Consider the following 23,229-nt stretch of genomic DNA (forward strand, 5'->3'; position numbering starts at 1 on the left):
GCTCAATTCAAAAATGAAAAGCATCCTATAAATTTAGTGAGTCCGAAGCGCTTAGAAAAACAAATAATTCTATACGATTAAAATGGATCTCAAAAGAAAAGCCAATTCCACCTGAGGTCAACTTTGCCTGAGAGAGTTGGAACATTATTTTCTCAATGATTTTTAAATTTATCAACGCAGAATTTTAGAATGATATGAAGCATTCACACTTTTTAAGCCTACAAAAAGCGATAAAACTCGTTAGAAAACTGGGACGGGAAGTCCCTATATGAATCTGGTCTCCCAGTAACTCTGTGTAAAGATATGAGTGAATTTTCATATTTGTTAAAATATTATTACTTTTATTTTATAATTTGCTTGTAAAAAATAAGACGTAAATGACTAAAAAATGATATAACGTAATTTATTTCCTAGAGTGCATGGCCATATTATATTCAATCCTTGACATCTAATATATTAAAAATTATCAATATAATAAAAAATAGAACATCATCCCAAAACAGAATTTAAACTATCGTATGACAATGTGGATAGGATGTAATTAAATACCGTTACATTCTTTATATTGTATTGTAATACAACAGAAATAACCTCAATAAACTGTAATAAAATAGGATTTAAAATCCGAATTAAATAAAATTCGACGCAATATGAGGATTATGGCGCATTTTTATACTTATAAATCAAGCTTTCATCTGAATGGAATACTCTCTTCATTTCAAGTTTAATCAGGTTTAAAATCTCCTTTAATGATAAGTATGCACACTAGTTCCTTATAGTTGACACTGTATAAATATATTTCTCTAATTCTTCGTCAATTTATCCCTTTCTGCACCCATTGTATAAAAAAAAATTTAATCAACGTGTGGTTCGTTTGATCTCAGTTCTTCATTGGTTAAAATCCGATTATGACGTCGAATTTTCTTGCTTTCCTCTGAATTTCCTATTGTGACGGCATGAAAAAAGGCGACCATGCCTGATGACGTCACATAGAAAGAACACATCTTTTTGCAGATCATTCGAAAAGAAGGAATAAATTTGCCTGCGTATTGTTTGAAAATCATTAGAGAAACAGATTCCACCACCAAATCTCGTGTAATACGATATTTATCCACTCTCGACAGTTAAATTTTAAATATTTAAAACGCTCGGCCAGCCTCGCGTTTTAAATTTAAAAATTTAACTGTCTCGAGTGGATAAATATCGTATCACACTCGATGCAGTGGTAGAATCTATATGTATCTATCTATCTAGCTTTTTTTCTAAATAGGACCACTTCAATAGGGACTTAAGTTACAGTTATATAATATAGTTATTCTTTACTTTATGTGTAGCATTTCTTTTATTTTTTATGAGTTGCTGCAAAATAAGCATCTAAAATATCAGCATACACATTTTTCATGTCTATTGCCTCTGATAAATCCGATTTCTCCGTGAACGTTTTCATGAAATTAGTACAATTTCCAAACATGACGTTAACACCAACTTGTTTGTATTCGGAGTTGATCTGTATTAAAGCCTTCATACCATTCATGTCAATATAATTCATAGACGAACAGTCGATAATAATGTGCGTAAGAGGTACCACGGGTATTTCGTTTTCATGATTTGTCTTGGACAGCGACATCCTTTCATCATTGTTCCCGCTATTTTCACTTTGATTTATGTTAATTTCAGCATTAGTATTTAATTTTTTGTCTTGTAGTTTTCGATAGGCTTTCGGATTAAATGTTGCTTTGTATAATTCCTTTATGAATTGATCAGCTGTTGCAAAGTAAAGAGATGATTCCATTCGGAATATCGCAATTGTCGAATTACATAATGGAACATCATGATTCTTTTGCTCCAGAAGACGATCTTCTTGTTCAACCTTTCTAATGGTATACGAAGATGAATTCTGACTTTGCACGACAACTGTTAAAAGACAAAGTAGCACTCCTACATACAAAGCGTAAGGAAAATCAATAAGAACACCGCACAATACCGTTCCAACAAATATAACAAAATCATAACGGTTTACCCGCCAAAGTTTCGGTAGTTCCTTGAACTGGTATAATAGATTTTTAACAGCTACTATGATCATTACTGCAAGAACAGCTTTAGGAGCTGATTCCAAGTATTTTCCTATGAACATTATTACAAGCAAGACAAAAATAGCTGATACTATTCCATTCAATGTTGTCTTTGCGCCCATTGTACTTAAAACGACTGTACGAGGTGGTGCAACGCAAGCTGGAAAGCAGGAGAAAAAAGACCCACCTAAATTAGCAATGCCGTATGCAACCAGTTCTTGATTGTCGTTAACTGAATATCCGTGCTTCACTTCACAAAGTCGGGCCATCGAAATCGTGAGCACAAACACGATTAAACCGACAACAATACTATGTCCTATTATATCTACAGACACTCGAGGTAGTTGCGGCGTTGGTAGTCCAGCAGGTATTTCTCCTACTACACCTACATCGAAGGTGTCATGTAACTTTGCAAAGTACGAAATAATTGTTGCTATGACAACTAAAATGATATCGATTGGTATTGGCATTTTCATTTTGTTTTTGAATCTCTCATTAATAACATCTTTTACCAAAACAAGTATTATCAAGCATATGATAGAGACCAATAATGTAGCAACATGAATCTTTGGAAATGCTTTGAATATTTCAATATATACATATATCAGCTTTCCTGGTTTGTTGACAGGTTGGATTGTTATGCCAAGTGCATTAGGGACTTGGCTGGAAATGATGTGAATAGCACCGGTTGTGGTAAAAGCTGCAATGAAAGAAGATGACAAATAAGATGTAATGAAACCCATTCGACACAATCCCATGATTAGCAACAACAATCCAACGATAAATGACGAACCTGCTGCTACAGACACTTTGTAATCTAACACTGCATTGTCCATTCTCGGTGAAACTGTTGTTATGTTATTAACCATGGAACCGTTAACGGCTTGGTGATGACCATGCAAATCAAACTGTTCTAACTGTGATTCTACCAGTTCTGCTGTGAAAATTGCAATCACAGCATTTGTTCCGAAAGAAACATGTTGAGATGTTCCGAAAATAACATACAGAAGCACAGGAAAAAATGATGTATACAACCCATATGCCGGCGATAATGATGCTAATATTCCGAACGCAAGTCCTTGAGGAAAATGAAGGCATGCCACAGATAAACCACTTATTATATCATCTAAGATGTAATTCCGAACCTTATATGTTCTTATAACGTTTATTACTGGGAATAGTGCTAATAGAAACGCACATAATTTAGAAAGGGAGCATTTGTTCTTAATGTTTTCTGAAAATGACCTAGATGAACGCTTTGGTTTGCCATAAAAATCATACAACTCAGACTGTGTTTTAAGAGATCTGGAAAGCTGTACAACGTCAGACGACATTTCTCCGCCGTTGATAATCATGATAATCAAAATTGGAAACCAGGCTGAATTATTACCTAAAAATAGAGAAATAACAAATTATTCTTCTCTTTTTTCACTGATTACATAACTTAACCATATAAGGTAACCGAAATCCGACAAACCAACCATGGAAATTTACTATGAAAATGTATATGTAAGTTAAAGAATGTAAATAATTCTCTCTGTGAATAGGTATTATCCAAATTTTATTGATATCCGTTTCGTTGATAAAATACAAAAGTTTTAACGAAACTTGTTTCATTCACAAATTCCAAATAATAATAATAACTGTCTCAAAACAAGGCACCCATCCTCGTTTCCACTTTTCGTATCAAAAAATCAATTCAAACTGGGACATAACTCTTAGAAGTGTTACCGACAAGGATATTCTACTTATATACACATCTTCATATAAGAATCTTACAATGAATAAAGTTTAATGAGCATCGGATAAACCCTAAAGTTGTTGCAACAAAGTTCACACTGGATAGTACCATAGATGTATAATGGTAAAGCGGAAAATTCTTCATGTTAGGATCTTACAATGAACAAAGTTTCATGAACATCTGATGAAGCATGTAAGCACGTAGGAGGAGTTGCGTCCAAAAATGATATGGTCATCTTCATATTAAATCTTTGACAACATAGTTAAAAGGATATGGTGGGTATAAGTCGATGAAATTTAAACCTAATTATTAAAAAGCCTATAAAAAATAATGACACTAGATGTCAACATAGGTCGTCAATAAAAGACAAGTGGGTATAATGTCAACCTCTTGATCGACCCAGTCTAGAAATGTGGGGGAAAACAGAGATTATCAAAGATTTGCCACTAAAACCAACTTCTATATAGGACCAAAAAACACTTATTATCTATTAATGAAGAAATAAGACCGTGTAAAGTTTGTGATGATGATGAAGTGCACTTTTTTCTTCATTGTCGTAACAGTAATAACATAAAAAGTAATGTAGCAGTAATAGTATTAGAAGTAATATCGATTGATTATATTGAAATTTATCATCCTAACTTTAAGCAGATTAACACATTCTCAAAGTTAAAAATTATCTTCAATTCAGATAAAGATATTTTGTCCACTGTCGTTATCTATATGAAGCAATCTTTAGAATGGTGAAAGTGCATGAAGTCCATATTGGTCAGTCATATATACTTATGAATAGACAAGATGTATGTTTATAAAATTGTAATGTATATATCTATGTAAGTATGTCTGAATAGCGCCTTCATAAATATTGCACTGTTTACGCGGTATCAAGAGAACATATTTAGATTCAGTATTCAAATAGAAAGAAAGGATAATGGGTAGACATATATTTTGACTTGTAATTTAATTGCAAAAAGTAGATTAGAAATGTTTGTAATTATATTTACTTTATAAAACATCATAGATGTAAAACCCAGTTTGAGTAGAATTAATACAAAGTATACTATCCACACTAACCGACTGAAAAATTTGATATTTATATTAGTGAGAATGGAATGTAAACTCAGTATAAAGACAACATACCTTGGAGAACTGTTGGTAAAGTTTGACACGAGGAAATATAAAGAGAACTTACTATTTTCTAAGTTATGGCTCCATTTTCATCAGGTTTGTGTGCCTGTGCTCCTAAAATAAATATATGGTTCGTTTTTATTATCAAGAGTTGCGAACCAATGTGGTTTACAATTTAATCTTGAGATAAAGAATACACTTCCGGCAGTATAAAGATCAATATTTTAAATATAGCAACAACTGAAAAGTGATGTAATTTAAACTTGAATTAAATGCGTGAATGAATCGAATTCCTTAAAAAAAGAACAAAATATATCTTAGGTACTTAAAATTAATGATCCACAGAAAGAAGTAAATCTGTCAAACGCTATTTAACATAAAGTTTGTTAAAAAGAAATTCAAAAAAGTTCCAACAGCACGCTCATTTTAGCAAGGAAGGGTAAGACTAAAATACTCAAAATAAATGAAACTTACAAATTCAATAGAATTTGATGTGAATTTTGATGAAAAATATAACATACTTGACTATTGATGAAATTCTTAGTTTATGTAAGATTGAGTGAATGAATTGATAATTGGTATTTTACAATTTTAGTGGAACCCCTAAACAATAAATGTTATAAAACAGATTTAAATATTTGATTTATCATTGTGTTATTTGATTTTTTCCAAGGTTGTTGAAAGGTCAACAGTAACGGGTAAACGTACATTAAGGAAAAACGTAGTTTTGGTAAAATTAGTCAACAGCAAAACCTGTAAAAATACTAGATATTTTTTCTGTGGTAATAAATCTTCAATTCCAACTACACTTTCTGGTGGTACGTCTTTGGATAATCGCAATTTGTGCTGCATATTTTTAAAAAAGAAGTAAGAAATGCATCCATATATATCTATTTCACTCAAGAGTTTCCTAAATTGGGAAGTTGATGAAACTAGGTTGAATTAAATAGTAAAAAGTTTGTGTAATTTACTTTAAAGATTTTCCAACAATTTTACAAACATATGTATCATTTAAATGTAAAAGTATACTGCGGGGTTTATATTGCCCCCCCACCCCTTTTTTCACCACACCCAATTGTTTAACTGTAGCAAAGGAAACTTAAATATTTTGTTCACAGATTAAATTTTAAGATAGACGATTGGAAGATCTAATTGTTATTTGGGTAAAGGGCTAAAGGTCGTAATCCCCTCTCTCGTGGTCACAAACATTCAAATTCTCATCTTATTTATGATCATTGTTTCTTTACTTCTGTGTGTCGGCATAGTAGATTTGCTAGAGATTATATTTCTGGAAACTATAGTTTCTACGTTGCGATAATTGTTGAGACTCTATAAGTATCTATATGTGTTTGTATACATCCTTTGTTTAAAATATAATTCATATTCGAAAAATATTGCAAGTTCTACATTCAAAATCTATTAAGAAGTATATTCATTCGCCTTACCTTGAAGTTAAACAACATTTGACAAAAGTTTGATACGAAATGCATTTATATATCGTCTAAGAAAAGAAGTTACACATGGGATACTTTGACGTTCATTTATGTAAATTATGTAATAAAAGCAATAATACACACAGGTTAAATTCAATAATCTTAGGGTTTAAATCAGATGGTTAATATTGAGATTTACTTGTAGAGTATCGAGTTACGAGTTAAGAAAGTAGAGTTGCGAGATATAAAAGTCGAGTTGCGAGTTAACAAAGTCGAGTTGAGAGTTACAAAAGTCGAGTTGCGAGTTACAAAAGTCGAGTTTCAAGTTAAAAGGTTGTAAATTTTAAAAAGTCGAGTTGCGAGTTAAGAAATTCGGAAATTGTATATATATGCATTCATCTATGCGTATAACGCTTCTATTATTTTATTTTAAAAATTAATTTCAACACCTAAAAATTTAATATTGCGTTTAAAATCATATAAAAACTATACAAACGTATATTCTCCTTACCTTGAAATAATGCTTGTGATTAACGTTGGAAACGAAATGTTTTTATATATCGTCCAAAAAGAAGTTACCCATGGGATAATTTCCCACTCCCGTCTTGTTATAAAAGTCTTAATACAGTTTCACCATTTAAAATTATATTAGAGTTTAAATATTAATTTAGTAAAAAAAAAAATCGTATAGTTTCACAAACCAACAGGGTAAGAAAACCATAGCCGTTAATTGACGAAGTTCGAAACCGGCTTGTAGTATAGTGATGTAGGGCGGATGCATTGGTGGGCAGGTGGGTCGTACATTGCTCAACCAAGATCCCTGAAGCTTCACAGGAAGATTACACATATATTGAAGTTATGCACCTGCTATTATGGAATTGTTTGAGGAATTGTTTCTCATTTTTGCAGACTTGGGAACTTAGTATTTTTTCTGTAAAATTTATGAAGAGGGTACAAGATTTGTGTAATCAAATCCTCCTACAGTTTACATTTTAATATTTGCAGTTTTCTGTAAAACAAAACGTGTATTCATTTTCAAATACCGTGGTATTTTTTTTTTATCGAGATTTCAAAATGCTGTAAAGTAAATAACTGATTTTAATGCATTTGATTGATAACTACTTGTTATTTTACTATAGACAAATTCGAAATTAAGGTAATCAACATTTTAAGGCATTATTTCTCTTACCAAATATTCAATCATCGATTGAATGAGATTGAGATTCAATATTGTATTAGGGTCTCACCACATACAAACATATAATAGGATTCACAGGATATAAAACATTAAAACATTTGCAATGTATGCACCAATCTTATGAGAGACGTTTAAGACACAATATATATATATATATACCTTTTTACACATTTACATATAAAATTTGCAGACTGAGTGTTAATTTTAGATACGTAAAACATTTTGTTTCTTTTAAAACTTGTGAAATATTTATTATAGTGTTTCTCCTCAACGACATGTTGTTGCAGGTTTTGGCAACTAGAGTAGCAACATTTTCATTATTAAATAAAAAAAATTGTTTAACTATCTGATAGTAATTTTAACGTTCATCAAAACGTATAGCTTCAAGTATCATGATTTGTCTTAAATCTTCATATAGTGGGCATTATAAAATGACATGAACTTCATCTTCGATATTAGAATTACAGTTAAAACATGCCCTTTCATGAACCTCTTTTCTTTCATACCTTCCAGTATTTTATTTTAAATGGAGCTACCCCACATCCAAAGCGGGCAAGACCACTTCTGTGTTTAATTGACAGAATATTTTTCAAATACATTTCAGTACAATAATCATTTTTAAACAACGTATAAGTACCCAATTGACTTCCCTCTACATAAGCAGCAACTCTTTCACACCAATCTGCCTTAAACTTATTTTAAAATACATGTTCCTTAATTGTTTTACTACTATTTTTGTTTAATATATTTATCTCAAATCACAGTGTTGCTGATAATTATATATTTATAACTTCTCTTGAACTTTAAAGTTCCAATTCTTAATTCTAGTATTACACTTCATATGGACCATTTAAAAATGAAAAAAAAGTTATTTTATGTCGGTCCATTATGGAACTCCTTGCTTAATGTCTTAAGACATTTGTCCATTGTTTAACGCATGGTAGGTTCCAGTCCATATCACCAGCTATGGCATCCTTTGGCGTGTATTTAGCAACATGAAAAATAAATTTCATTGTCCTGCTTTTGTCTGTTTTTATGCAGAATAAGTCCCTGGTTCCCAAAATACATGCATCATAACTAATAACAGACCATACTATAGTATAGTACAGTTTTGAAGAAAACAATTGTGCTGGAAAACTCCATGCGTTCTACTCTTTATCCAAATGCTCTACTAGCTGATTTTGCTACTGCTTTAGCCATTAACCGATGATCTAAATATTTGGTCAACAGTAAGCCAAAATATTGATAATTTTTCACATACTCTATAACTTTACCACTAATAGAAAAATCAAAATTAGTTTGTGCAACAGATGGATTTCTAAAATGCATGATCTATTGATATTAACTATCAGCTAATTATTGAGACACCATGTACTAAGCACATCCAGCATTTTTTGTAAATCTTCTTCATTCTCAGCCATAAAAATAACATCATCAGCATAAAAAAATATACTAGTAGCTATTTTTTCTTCGTCTATGCTATTACCAATACTCAAAGCATCAATACCATCAATCAAATTATTAACATATATATATATATATTAAACATTATAGATGATAAACACAACTTCTGCTTAACTCAAAATCTCAATAAACGATTCAGTCATATAACCATTTATACGCACTCTACATTCTACGTTAGAGTATAAAGCTTTAAAATTATGTTTTCTTTAATATCACAATGTTCAACCTTATTAGATACCAGGCTTAAAATTGTGTATGTCAGACGAGTGTTCAGTTTACAATAAACTCATCAGTGACATTTGAATAAAAAAGTTTAAATGGCCAAATAAAGTACGAAGTTGAAGAACATTGAGGACTTCATATATATTGGAATGCATGAACCCAAGAACGAAATTTACCTCACTAACAGTTTTAGGAACTGATGTCATGTAACCATTAAGCAATTCTGAAAAACTTTGTATATATATCAAATGTATAATGATTGTGTTTGTCCTCCTTGCTTAAGCTTTGTTACATTAGATGTTATTTGTTTCAGTGTGCCTCTATCATCAGTGTATATATTGATATTTAGTTTACTGTACATGCAATTGGTTCCTCTGCACTGATGTAATGCATTGGATGTATGAGAATAAAGATGAAATGCATTGGCTGTATGAGAATAAAGATGAAATGCATTGGCTGTATGAGAATAAAGATGAAATGCATTGGCTGTATGAGAATAAGGATGAAATGCATTGGCTGGACGAGAATAAAGATGAAATTCATTGGCTGTATGAGAATAAGGATGAAATTCATTGGCTGTATGAGAATAAAGATGAAATTCATTGGCTGTATGAGAATAATGAAGGAATGCACTGGCTGTGTGAGAATAATGAAAGAATGCATTGGCTATATCCGAATATAGATGAAATGCATTGGCTGTATAAGAATAATGAAAGAATGCATTGGGTATATCCGAATATAGATGAAATGCATTGGCTGTATGAGAATAAAGATGAAATGCATTGGCTGTATGAGAATATAGATGATATGCATTGGCTGTATGAGAATAAAGATGAAATGCATTGGCTGTATGAGAATAAAGATGAAATGCATTGGCTGTATGAGAATAAAGATGAAATGCAGCCAATGCATTGGCTGTATGAGAATATAGATGAAATGCATTGGCTGTATGGGAATAAAGATGAAATGCATTGGCTGTATGAGAATAAAGATGAAATGCATTGGCTGTATGAGAATATAGATGAAATGCATTGGCTGTATGAGAATAAAGATGAAATGCATTGGCTGTATGAGAATATAGATGAAATGCATTGGCTGTATGAGAATAAAGATGAAATGCATTGGCTGTATGAGAATAAAGATGTAATGTTAATAAAGTGGTCTTTTAGTGATGTCAAATCTTTATTCTTTTGTTCCCTTTTTTGCAAGAAGTGTCATGTTATTATGGAAACATCCTAATTTTGTGAACAAATAGTATGCAACAGTGACATTTATAAGTTAATTTTACGCTATCTCCATTCATGAATCACAACTTCATTTATCACGCAATTGATACATAATTTATCACACGAAACCTAATTATGTAGGATATATGAAAGGAACTTGTCAAATAGGTCACTATATCATAAAATCATTTTCTAGTATTACATCATGATGTATTGTTTTATGATTACATGTCATGCTGCACATCAAGGGCCCTTGATTGGAATAATAAATATTCTTATTCTTATTCTTATTACATAACATTGAGAATGCCTGCCGGTATATACATTTTATAGAAGTGTAAATAAAATTATACAAATAAGATTATAAGTCAGTGTCAGTATCAAAAAAATCATTGAGGCTCTGTAAGTACAACTCTAAATTAGATCTGTATTCTGAATGTTAGAAAAACCTTTAATTAGGTCTTTCCACTTTTCTGTGGAAAGACCTATTGGTTTTCTTCTGATTATTATTTTTTTCTTCTTCCGCCAGTTTTTTTCTGACGGTGCTTTTTTGTTTCGCAAGATGTCGCTTAGATTTTTTGTGTATGATATCGAACAGTTATTGCGATTTTGAAACTGACCCTATTTAGCCGAATACTTTTTATTGTAAGAGTTATCTCCCCAAACACTGTTTTTCTTGTGTACACATCTCCTTCGCAACCGTAAAGGATTATGACAAATTTATGTCTCCAATTTGTTCGTTATATCCTCAGGATCTTAAGAATAATTTTGACCGAAGCGGTTCAGAAACTCCATATGAGAGTTATTTCCCCATCTGTATTTAAATTAAGTAAAATGTAATTGTAATTGATAAACCATAAGTGATAGGGACCTAGGGTCTTTTGATTTGAGGTCCTTGGTCCAAAAAAAAGGAAAATAGGGTCAAGGTCAAAGGTCAAGGTCATTTTTAAATTTGGATTTTGGCTTATTTTCACCCCTTTTCAAACACGATATAAGATATCGACAACATAGTTTTACTTAATTGTTAGTTGCGACATGTCGTAACACATACATATCGGTATAAAGGGTACGCTTACATCAAATTAGAGTTTTCTCCCCTCTTTTATTTAAAAATATGCATATGGTGATATAACTCATGAACCAAATATAATTAAGTCCTAGGGTCTTTTGATTTTAGGTCCTTGGTTGATGACCTTGAAATTGAGCTCAAGGTCATAGGTTAAATTCACATTCTAGATTTTGACCCTTGCTTTTACCTCATATGTATACATGATAAATCCATGGGACTTTTTGCATTAGGTTTCAAACCATTTAACCTTAGAAATGCCAACCGGAAGTGACCTTGTGTAAACCGGAAGTAGCTTTTTTTGTACTTAACTAATGTAAAAGTTTATAAAACCAGATATTTTTGGTATCAGTGTCAATTAAACGTTTGAATAATACCGGAAGTAACATTTTTCAAATCGGAAGTAATAAATTATCTCCCTTATTTAAAAAATATTGTATAGAAACCATATATTTTTGGAATCAGCGTACAATAAGCTATCATTTGAAGTCGGAAATGACATTTTAAAACGAATTTTACTATTTTCATATTAGAATACATTTTTTTTTGTGGAAAGACCTTCAATTGTTCTCTGAACAATTGGTTTTTAATTCTGAAAGAGTTTTGAATGACTGGTTTTGTCCGACTTTAACACTTATATTGTGGTTTGTATACAGTAGTCAGTTATTCAATGATCCCCAATGGTTCCCTTCTCGAATATAACAGGTCGAACTAAATTATGTGTAGAAATGTAAAAATAATACTTTATAACTTTGCTGAGTCCGAAGAGCTTTTATGGATTTACCTTCATTAGGAACGCCAATACTAAACAATTGAAAGGTTGTATAACTATCTAGACACGTGAAAGGCTGTATAACTACCTAAACACGTGCAAGGCTGTATAACTACTTAAACACGTGAAAAGCTGTATAACTACCTAAACACGTGAAAGGCTGTATAACTACCTAAACACGTGAAAGGCTGTATAACTACCCAAACACGTGCAAGGCTGTATACCTACCTAAACACGTGAAAGGCTGTATAACTACCTAAACACGTGAAAGGCTGTATAACTACCTAAACACGTGAAAGGCTGTATAACTACCTAAACACATGAAAAGCTGTATAACTACCTAAACACGTGAAAGGCTGTATAACTACCTAAACACGTGAAAGCTATATGATCAAATAGGGCATGAATTAATAAACAAATCCATCTAAGGTCAACTTTGCCTGAGGAAGTTGGGGCCGTAGTTACCTTAAAAGACAAAAAGGTGTAAGGTTATAATTGTTCGAAGTAATGCGCTCATTCTGTTCTACGGAACATACGATTTACGAGACTTCTGCATGTTGTAAACACATAAAATAATCCTGAATTTAATTATTTTGGTTTGATAGATTCAGATTTTTCACCATTTCAAAAATAACCTTTTCTTCATCAAATTGAACTACATGTGTTTGTCCTCTGATGTTCTTTTTGTTCAGCATAAGTCATATGTTTTAATTAACCTATTGGGTTTTGCTCATTGTTGAAGGCCGTACGGTGACCTATAGTTTTTAATTTCTATGTCATTTGGTCTCTTGTGGAGAGTTTAACTCAAAATAGTTTTCAATACTATTTAGAAAAGAGGCGGCAAACTTGCAGTTTATATTTCATTGAAGGTAAGATACTGTTCGTTTTGGGTTATAGTGTTATTTTTACTAGTAAATAATCTATTACACATATTTTAAGCAACATAACTAAGTTCTTCTGTTTAATTTGCTTGTACGTATATAAAATAGTTTATAAAAAAATATTTTTTTATTGATTTAACAGGGCATTTACTAAAAAAATCTACTAAAAGATGCAACAACAAAAAATAAAATTCACTAATGATAAAAGACTAACAGCAAAACTACAAACAGAGAGGCGATTTATAATTAATGCATGAGTGACGGGGTTTAAAACTCAGCAATGTAGAATACCCTAGAATAATCTTGTTGACCCAATATTTCATTTCAAAAAAAATACCGCTTTATTTGCGTATGATTGCAGGATATTTATGGTTTTGCAGTATCATTGAAAATATCATTTATTAAAAATCTAAATCAATTGTTACATGAAAGAGTACCACAGACACCTGCCTAAACTATCATATTTTCAGACCTTATTTAGACAAAATCCACAATTTATTACGGTCGTCACCTTTGTCATAGTATACCTTGTGTTGGATTTCAATACCTATAATATTGTATATAATATAGAGAGCCATTGTTAAACCTAATTAACTTAAGTATCATAAAAGAAATATCCTGATTGCCTATCATACCTTTCGAGAATATAGAACTCAATTAGCTTATCTAACAAATCCATATATATTTCGTTGTTCAATTGAATTCAGAACGTTTCCATACTGTTTCTATGGAAACCGTTTTTTTTTTCTTTGAAATATCGTATATCTCTTTTCACGATGTATAATTATACCGATGGCTTGTGACATCTCCTTAAACATACCTGTGGTTTAAGGGTTAATATTCCGTTATTATTCAACAACAGACAAGCAATTTACAACATCAAAGGTAAGAATTTTTGATTTTCTGACTTAAAACCAGACACCAAACCAGAAACAACAGAGTTTTCTAGTTCTCTATAATATGATTTGAATATTCACAAAGAAAATCCATCATAAGTACAATAATTATAAAGAATGTGGTTGTACACATTGTCATTATTGAATTTCATACATGCTTTTTCGATATAAGTCGGATAATAAGATTTTGTTCTAGACAAATATACATTTGTTTGCAATATACGTTCTTCTAAACGTTTCAATTTATAAGTAAAACGCAGATGTTCATTTTTTTCTTATTAAATTGCAACATTTTATCATTGTTCTGTTATCCATTTCTTCAGATGCTAATAGAAGAAACAGATCAAATATCTATAAAAAGAAGATTTTATTCGACAGAGAAATTGGACGAAACATACCGCCGAGTAAAACCACACAGGAGGTCTCTTTTGAAAAATTTCAAATCTCAATGTTTTTGTTCCAAAAAACGAGCATGGAATATTCTAACAACTGTTCTTCCGGTTTTGAAATTTGTTGCAGAATACAAAGTTAGTAATATTGTTTGTGATTTCATCAGTGGATTGACGGTCTCAATGCTGCACATAGCACAAGGAATAAGCTTCGCAATTTTGGCCGGTCTCAAACCGCAACATGGGTTATATACATCAATATTTCCCGTTGCAATATACTTTATCTTCGGAACGTCTCCGCACATTTCCTTTGGATCAAACGCAGTGTTGGCTATTTTAACAAGAAATGTCATACAGAGAGAAGTTGAACTACATAGAGTAGGACATTATTTGAACACAACAACTTCTGTCTATACAAGTGATGATTACATTACCTTTATAACAGAGTCCACTATGATGTCATCAGAGAAAATAACTGAAAACACGTCATACTATCCTGTTAATTACACTACTACTACTACTACGAAAAGAGAACCAGCAAACCATGATGATGACTATTTTCAGCTAAAAGGAGAAATCGGTGTTATTGCTTGTATGATGACTGGTATTTGGTTGACAGGATTTGGAATATTACGATTGGGTTGGATTTCGAAGTACTTGTCAACTAGTTTCATCGGTGGTTTCACAACTGCATTGGCCATTCACATTGCATCATTAGAAATTCCAACCATGCTTGGTATACAAGTTTTACCTCGTTTTGGTGCAGGAAGGTTAATCTATCTGTATGTTGACCTATTTACTCAAGTAAGGATGACCGTTCTTGGTGACCTCACAGTTGCCTTGGTAACACTCGTTATCATCTTGACATATATAATTATAGCAAATAAATACAAAGAACATCTAAAATTTTCTTTACCTTTCGAACTGCTTATAGTAGCAATCGGTATTATAGCTTCTTATTTTGGAAAACTGGAGCGCGTTTACGACATTGCGGTAATTGGCGAGGTACCAGTTGGATTTCCGATACCCTCAGTGCCTACATTACGACGAGGATCTAACATGATAACTGATTGCTTAATTATGGCGCTTTTGATATTTATCATAAGCGTTTCAACAGCAAGAACAGCAGGAAAAAAAGAAAACCAGTATACGGACTACAACCAAGAGCTGATAGCATATGGACTCTGTCATGTTTTTTCTTCTTTCTTTTCTTGTTTTCCACAAGCCACTTCACCACCAAGATCCATGCTTCTCAAGAACTTGCGCGCTAGGACAACTTTTCATGCAATAGTAACTGTACTCATAATGGTTTTAGTCATTTTATGGATTGGGCGGATTTTTGAATCCTTACCTATGGCAATGATAGGAGCCATCGTTGTTGCATCAATGACAGATTTGTTTACTCAGTTCTCCGAATTACCAAAGTACTGGAAAGTTAACAAGTTCGATTTCTTCACGTGGATGATCACTTTCCTGGTATCAATATTTGCTGATTTAGATTATGGAGCAGTTACTGGAATCGTTTTTTCGTTCGCATCTGTTGTTATCCAACACCAAATTGCAAAAGGACGCACAATTGGGTTTTCCGATAAAGAAAGTGTCACTTTTGACGAAAAGAGAAGAATTCACGTAAAAGAATTTCCATCGGTTAAAGTATTTATGTTTGATGCACCAATTATTTTTGCAAATGCAGAAATATTCAAAGATAAACTTTATCGACAAGTCCCTAAACCTCGAATCAAGACGGAAGCTGTCCGTTTACCATCCAGTGATTCTGTTGGGAGCAGAACCACTGAAAGCGATTACTGTGATGCCTTAAACGTAAATGGTCACGTGCAGGTAAAGAACGCTAAGATTTGTTCAGTGGCCAAGTTGCAACACTTGGTTATTGACTGCCAAAAAGTCAATTATGTTGATATTTCTGGAGTAGATGTTCTTACTGAAGTAATCAGAGAATACAAGGAAGTTGGGATCAATGTTTATTTTGTTAACTGCTCGATGAGAGTCAGAGATGCACTAAAAGCTGCTGGTTTCTTCACAACATTTCCGAAAGATCACATTTTCTACGATGTATTTGATGCTATTTTTGCAATTGACAATTCTTTCCTAAGAACCGCGCTGGACATTTCAACGGTTGAAGAGATGACAAAGCTATGAAAAAGATTTTCAAAGAGATCGGTTTCTGTTATGGGTCACTTATCAAAATCTTCAAAAGTTTTATGTTTGTGAAACTGCGTCGTAGATATGATCAGAAAAAAATGTTTGGATAATTTATAAACATTTCTATGAAGTGTTGAAATATTTTTCGTATATTACTTTACTATAATTATTAACGTTTTGATTTTTCAGGGTTAATTATCATGGTTAGTAAGTGTATTTAAGTCTCTTTAATGAAGTATTTCATTTCTTAAATACAAAAGAATATCCTAATTTGAAGCAACATTGTCATCCTATTATTTCTGTATAAGGCACAGGAGTTCCGCTAATTTTCGAAAACGTCTTGTTGATATTTGACTTTTTCAAAATTTGCTAAAAGTGTTACTATTTCAAATTCTAATTCAAGGTTGCTTGTATGTGATAAATGACAGTAAAAATCTCAAAAAATGGATCACCTGCCAAGTCTGTTATATAATTTTCACAGACGAACAATTTTAAAAATAGAAAGCTTTTTGTATTTCAAATACATTGTTGTCACTTTCTCGTGAATCTATATTGTTATAGTAGTATATTAATGCTAATAATAAAAGGTGATAAATATACAATATATGTACATTGTCGGAAAATATAAAATTTATTTGTATGAGCTTTAGAAACAGGACGAAAAGCGAGGCTCGCCGAGCTTTTCTCCTGTTTCGCAGCGAGTACAAATAAATTTTATATTTTCCGACAATGTACATATATTGTTTTTATTCTGAAATTTACACCCAACACTTGAAACTTTAGTTGTTAAAATCTAAATCATTGTCTCTAATTTTTCAAAGAAATCGCCATAGTTTAAACGCGGACCGCGAAGAGGACCCCAAAATGAACTGGTACGCAAAAAGAAATATCCACATTACGGCTTGCTCAACATGGAAGAGGGGTAACAGGAGACTTTATTTCTACAAGTACAAATAAACATGATAAAGCAAAAATTTATTTGTGTACCTGTTATTTGTACAATAGCTAGCTGATTGCAGGATAAATACTAATTTGTTTACATTATATCTGTACGTAAATATTTCCACCAATCTCGCTTTTCAGCGACGTACTTTCACTTTGTAAAATGTTTAGCCGTTAATTTCTTACAGTCTTAATTAAGGGACCTTGCAATATCTATTAGGCAGGTGGGACCGGTGCAGACCACAGTTGGACAAGCACATTTTTCATCCACTTTAGGCATAGGGTCTCCACTTTTTTCACCTTTGGTTACCATAGGACATGAAGATTTATTCAAACTATGGCTATCAAACAAAATTTTTTATTAACTAAATATCCAAACAAGAAACATTTGTACAGTCAATAAAATAGTTTATATTATAACAAAAAAGACAATGTAAACTTATATTTATTTGTTATATTTAAAAGTATAGTTTGTATGTTAAACTAAATGAAATTAAAAATATATGTTGCTAAACTTTTTTTCTCTGTATACATGTGCTTTATGAAAGGAAACACACTTAAATGATATTTACTGTAGAAATTGTTTGATTGGCAAATTTTATTAATATTCAAGTTTGACATATCGGCTCTTTATTTTTTTACTTAAATCATCATCTTTAATATATTATCATGGAAATACATGATATTTTCATATTCATATGAATTAACTCATTTTTAACAATTTGCAGACAAAATAATCATGAACATTAAAAAGCAAGTAATAATCATCAAATGAACAAATTAAATGAAGAAACCTCTTTCAAGGTAAATAGTCAAAGTTTTTTTTTTTGTCTTTATTCATGGTAAATAGTCAAAGTTGATCACGGTAAATAGTCAAAGTTGAACAACATATACATATATTTTATCAGATGTAATTCATACCCTATTAAACTTCCCACTTTAATGTTTTCATAAATGTAAGAACCGTTCTTGCATACAAAATTCAAAACTCTTCTATTCTTCAAATTTAACATGTGTAAAAGAGTATATTTCTTTAAAGGGAGCTAATACATGTTTTCTTTAATTTGTATTTTTGCAAATTTAACATCACATCTACAATAGAAATACTTTTATTTTTTTGAAGGTCTACATTAAAATAAATATATTAGGATCAAAATTTGTATTTGAAACTTTTCTTTTCATAGAAGACTTCAATAAGTCATAAAAGTCATTTGACAAGATTAAAACAGATTCTAGAATTCCTTTCTTACGATAATAATGCCAAGAAAGCTTTTCTCCCCATTTTTTAAACATAAAATATTTCGAAAAGGAGTTCCATATCCTATCAATATTTTTAGCTCATCTGTTCCTTTTAAACTTTTGCTGTTCTGATTTATAGTATCAATTTTAAATTCCAGATTTTTAAAATTTCACTTAAGTACAATCTTAAATGTCTTGTTTATTGTATTATTGATCATGCACATACTTAAACATCAATATTCAAAAACAGTTTTCATTTATTACTACAGTAAAAATAACCATTATTAATGACATCCTATCACTTAGTGCCAGATTAATTCAGATAAAGTTAATGGGACACATACTTTTTTTCTGCATGCAAGTCATATAGGACATTGAGTTTTTACAACCCAAATCAGTATAGGACATTCACGTTTTTTTGTCACAACCAGAATTTGCACCGGTCCCACCTGCCTGATACATATTGCACGGTCCCTAATTAGAAATAAGAAGGTGTGGTATGAGTGCCAATGAGAAAACTCTCCATTCAAGTCACAATATGTAAAAAGTAAACAATTATAGGTCAAAGTACGGCCTTCAGCACGGAGCCTTGGCTCACACCAAACAGCAAGCTATAAAGAGCCCCAAAATGACTAGTGTAAAACAATTCAAACAGGAAAACCAACGGTCTAATCTATATAAAAAACGAGAAACGAGAAACGAGAAACACTTAAGAAACCTGAAATAGTAGTGTAACATTACAACATAGAAAGACACACTATAAAATATCAATTGAAATGGCTTAACTCAATCAAAAAGACATATTAACAAAAACAAGTAAACTTACAGTGAACGAATAAATTTGATCTATGACACAATATAAATACAATATTAAATAAAAAAGGGGGGATGTAAAACACAATGTCAAAAAGACAACTATAACCTTGGACAAAATGGCGTTAAATAAAATAACGTACACAGGTAAATATAGGTATAATAATTTTGTTGTTAGGAGTACGGAGATATTTTTTACAAAATAAATAAATTTGTTGTTCATAGTACGAGAACAGCAGTGAATATTTATCGTCATATTAAATACTTATCAAAGGTGGTACATATTAAAAATAGTGAGACGAGATATAACATAAGATAAGTAAACATTGAATTACAAAAATGCATTACAAATTGTGTCTAACAGGTCAAATTAACACGAAAGTACGATTTGAGAGTACTCGCAGTTACTGAAAGCTAGTTAAAAGACAAAAACAATTAATAATAAAAAATCATGCATCAGAGACTAAAATCAACTAAAACACATCCCAGGGATTTAGTGTTTTAACGCCATGGACAGTCAAAGAAGACATGACTTGTGAAATGCCAAAATAAAAATATCGACAGGCAGTAGGATAGTTTGGATTTAACCTTATAATAAATATATATAATGTTATATTGATTGTTGGTTGCTTAACGTCCAGTCTATAATGTTATATATAGATAAAGCAATCTCTATATAGAAAATGAACGTGGATGTGTATTTATACATCCAAAAAACAATTCGAAAAGAATACAAATTTAGTTATGTTTTAATTTGTTGATGACAAAATCGATAGTTGTGCCAATGTAAACAATATTGAAAGATCCTATTACAACATTAATACGATAACCTTTACTAATAAGTTTGTTTAAAGGTTCGATGAGTCTACATGGATCACATAGCGATTTCCGCGCTTTAAGTACAATATTACCGTAAAAATTAGGATGTTTAATACCGTTTTTAATAAGTTTTCTACAGGTACAGCCAAATTTACTAATCAAATCTTTGTATCTATGAAAGAATTTAGTAAAAGTTTTAAGTAATTTATGGTAACGAAATCCCTGACTTAATAATTTATCAGTGATGCATTGATTACGTTCGTTAAAATCTATGACATCACTACACACACGGACATAACGAACGAGTTGGGATATGTAATCACCGTATGATGAAGCCAAAGGAACATCGCCGTCTAAAAAAAGGAAAATTAACAAAAGGGAATGAAAAATCGTCTCTTTTGTATGGACTTCAAGGAAAGAAACAAATCAAAAACACAGAAACCAATAAATTGTATGTTCTGTTTAGGACAACGATTTGTACCAACAAGTGTGATGTATGTTTGTAGGTTTGAGATATTAAAAATCCGTTTGATATAAATATAACGAGATATAAGTTATACATTAATAAGGTAGCAACCAAACAATACAACGAAACAAGAAATACATTTATCCTTTGAAATATGTGTATTTAAATCATTATTTCTGATTTCACTAGTGTATCTCTTCCAATGGTGATAAAGATATCGATTTTTATTTAGAAACCATGCATCGCTCCACTAAGTTAATGAGCTGCGTTGGACAAATACTCATCTATAGTTATTGACACACGTTTTACATTTTTATATTTATTATATATTCACACAGGCACATAAAACTTAAATCTCTACTAGCTAAGAAATTCGATGACTTTTTATTATTCGTGCGTGTTATTAAACCAAACAAATTTTAAAACGTTATGACTTAAATTTTATCAGTGTGCGTATGCTTTATGACAACAATCAAAAACACAAATACTTACAAAATATTCGTTCTGTGGTTTATTATTGGTAAAACAGTCTGCCCGGGAAACGGATGTCAAATCGATATCAAATCAGGAACAATTCAACAACCTGATGCAACAGATTAATTCTAATTGCAAGGATATAATAAAGATGAACCCGGATTATGGTTTTCTTAAGTACACTCGACACGCAGTATTTCCTAAGAAAATCATATTAAATTTTACCACAGTCCAAGAAAATAGAATTTGTAACAGACAATTTTGAAAGTAATCAAAACCGCGGTGACCTATGTAACTGTAATATTCCTGACATAGTTCAATGTTGGCAGAACTGTAGTAGACTGTTAAATCCATTAACAATCTTTTCAGACTTGCATAATATAAAATTTGCTACATTGTATTGACACTTTTGTAATATTAAAGAAAATATGTTGACCAATACCTCTCTTTAATGGGTCCGTATGTGGCCTGTTGCAAGGCAAAATTATGCCTACAGCCGTTTTTCCTTTCAAAGTGACAGTCTAGTTTCCATGTCCTTCATCCCTGCGTATCTACTTTGCAGTCTTCTATCGAATTAGTTAGTAATATGTTCTCGTTCTGAATACATAAGATATATAATGGTGTTAAAATCTGTTTTCGTTCTGAATATATATGATAGATTGCCACTTGGTGTCAAGCAAAAAAACAATCAATCGCAATAATCGGAAGAAAAACGAGCGATTTTTTTACATAACGACAGAAAGTTCCCCCGCACTTGATGTACATGTATCATTTTTAAGCAATATGGCCCGTCAATTATTCATTTTCGTAAACCGCATACTTTTTGGTATGTTCAGAAAGTAATTTATTATGTTTAATATGTCACTTTGTATAACATCTAAGTTATCAACAATGTAATATGTCTTGTGATGATATATCACTGGTGTCAACGTGATGATCGTAACTGCAATTACGATCATCCCAATATGCATATGGCGGACACAAATTCAGGTAAATTTTATAAGGCCGATTTCTCCACTTTAACAGCTTATTCTCAGATTTGTATTATGTCAAGAAAAATCTTTATAAGCATTGCCATTGAATGTTTTTTTCCCCTAAATGATGGAAAAGCAACCAGAAGTACAAAAATTGAGATACAAAAAAACATGATGATGATCGTAACTTCGTGTATGGATGATCGTAACTTGGAATTGTTTTTATAAAAAGATGATCGTAACTCAAAATTTACTATGTGTTTCTTCTTTAAATGAACATCCTATTTAGCGGTCACGATATATTGGTATCACTAAAAATAGTAAGATTTTAAAACTGAACAAAATGAGCGTTAATGAACACCGCAATTTGTCAAAAAGAAATGACATAAGGGGGAATTAGCCGGCTTTACCTTATTTGTAAATGTTATCAATATTTTTGTTCTAATTAGTAATTTAGTTAACATTCAAAATGGAATACGTTTATATGATGTAAATATAAATATCATCCTCATGATACAGTCTAAGATTGCAGGGCAAAACTTTCACTGAATATTAATCAAATATTTTAGAAATAAGTAATGGTAGGCATGAAGTTACATTATTTTGATGTGTTTCCCTCGGTTTTAGCTTGTTGCCTGGTTTTGTATTTTCTTAATCGAACTATGACTATTAAACATTGGTAGACTACTGTTGCCTATATTTACCATGCGTAGGTTCTTTATGTAATGAAGGAAAAGCTGAAATAAATGGTATACGCGTTCATATTAGATTAAATAAATTCCATATTTTTTTAAAACTATAATTGCTTAGTTATTAAAATCTTAAACATCACACTTTGATGATGGGTAGTTAAT

General features: G+C 31.4%; 2 protein-coding genes across 5 annotated transcripts; one reads left to right on the forward strand and one right to left on the reverse strand.

Annotated features, from left to right (window-relative positions):
• Positions 1-386: 386 nt before the first annotated feature.
• Positions 387-21,987, reverse strand: LOC127704259 (sulfate transporter-like). 4 transcript variants are annotated; one of them, XM_052208226.1, is made up of 3 exons: positions 21,844-21,987; positions 5,006-5,055; positions 387-3,462 (listed from the first exon to the last, which is right to left on the reverse strand). In XM_052208226.1, exon 3 carries the CDS (start codon positions 3,425-3,427, stop codon positions 1,343-1,345), a length of 2,085 nt encoding a protein of 694 aa, XP_052064186.1. In that variant the 5' UTR covers positions 3,428-3,462; positions 5,006-5,055; positions 21,844-21,987; the 3' UTR covers positions 387-1,342. The 4 variants fall into 4 exon arrangements, with proteins under 4 accessions (XP_052064186.1, XP_052064185.1, XP_052064187.1 ...); XM_052208225.1 differs by lacking the exon at positions 21,844-21,987 and adding an exon at positions 6,387-6,475; XM_052208227.1 differs by lacking the exon at positions 21,844-21,987 and adding an exon at positions 6,387-6,475 and having other exon boundaries at positions 4,954-5,055.
• Positions 15,329-21,836, forward strand: LOC127706718 (prestin-like). Its single transcript, XM_052211376.1, has 4 exons — positions 15,329-16,638; positions 16,838-16,851; positions 21,596-21,628; positions 21,790-21,836. Exons 1-4 carry the CDS (start codon positions 15,548-15,550, stop codon positions 21,834-21,836), a joined length of 1,185 nt encoding a protein of 394 aa, XP_052067336.1. The 5' UTR covers positions 15,329-15,547.
• Positions 21,988-23,229: the final 1,242 nt, after the last annotated feature.

The sequence above is a fragment of the Mytilus californianus genome, unplaced genomic scaffold, assembly GCF_021869535.1.
Source record: "Mytilus californianus isolate M0D057914Y unplaced genomic scaffold, xbMytCali1.0.p SCAF_6, whole genome shotgun sequence".
Classification (NCBI taxonomy): domain Eukaryota; kingdom Metazoa; phylum Mollusca; class Bivalvia; order Mytilida; family Mytilidae; genus Mytilus; species Mytilus californianus.

Excerpts from the sequence above, each read along its gene's own strand:
- LOC127704259 (XM_052208226.1), bottom strand. The coding sequence starts at position 3,427 with ATGATTATCAACGGCGGAGAAATGTCGTCTGACGTTGTACAGCTTTCC.
- LOC127706718 (XM_052211376.1), top strand. The coding sequence starts at position 15,548 with ATGATAACTGATTGCTTAATTATGGCGCTTTTGATATTTATCATAAGC. Across the intron at positions 21,629-21,789 it reads AATCATATTAAATTTTACCA|TGCTACATTGTATTGACACT; the intron begins CAGTCCAAGAAA and ends TAATATAAAATT.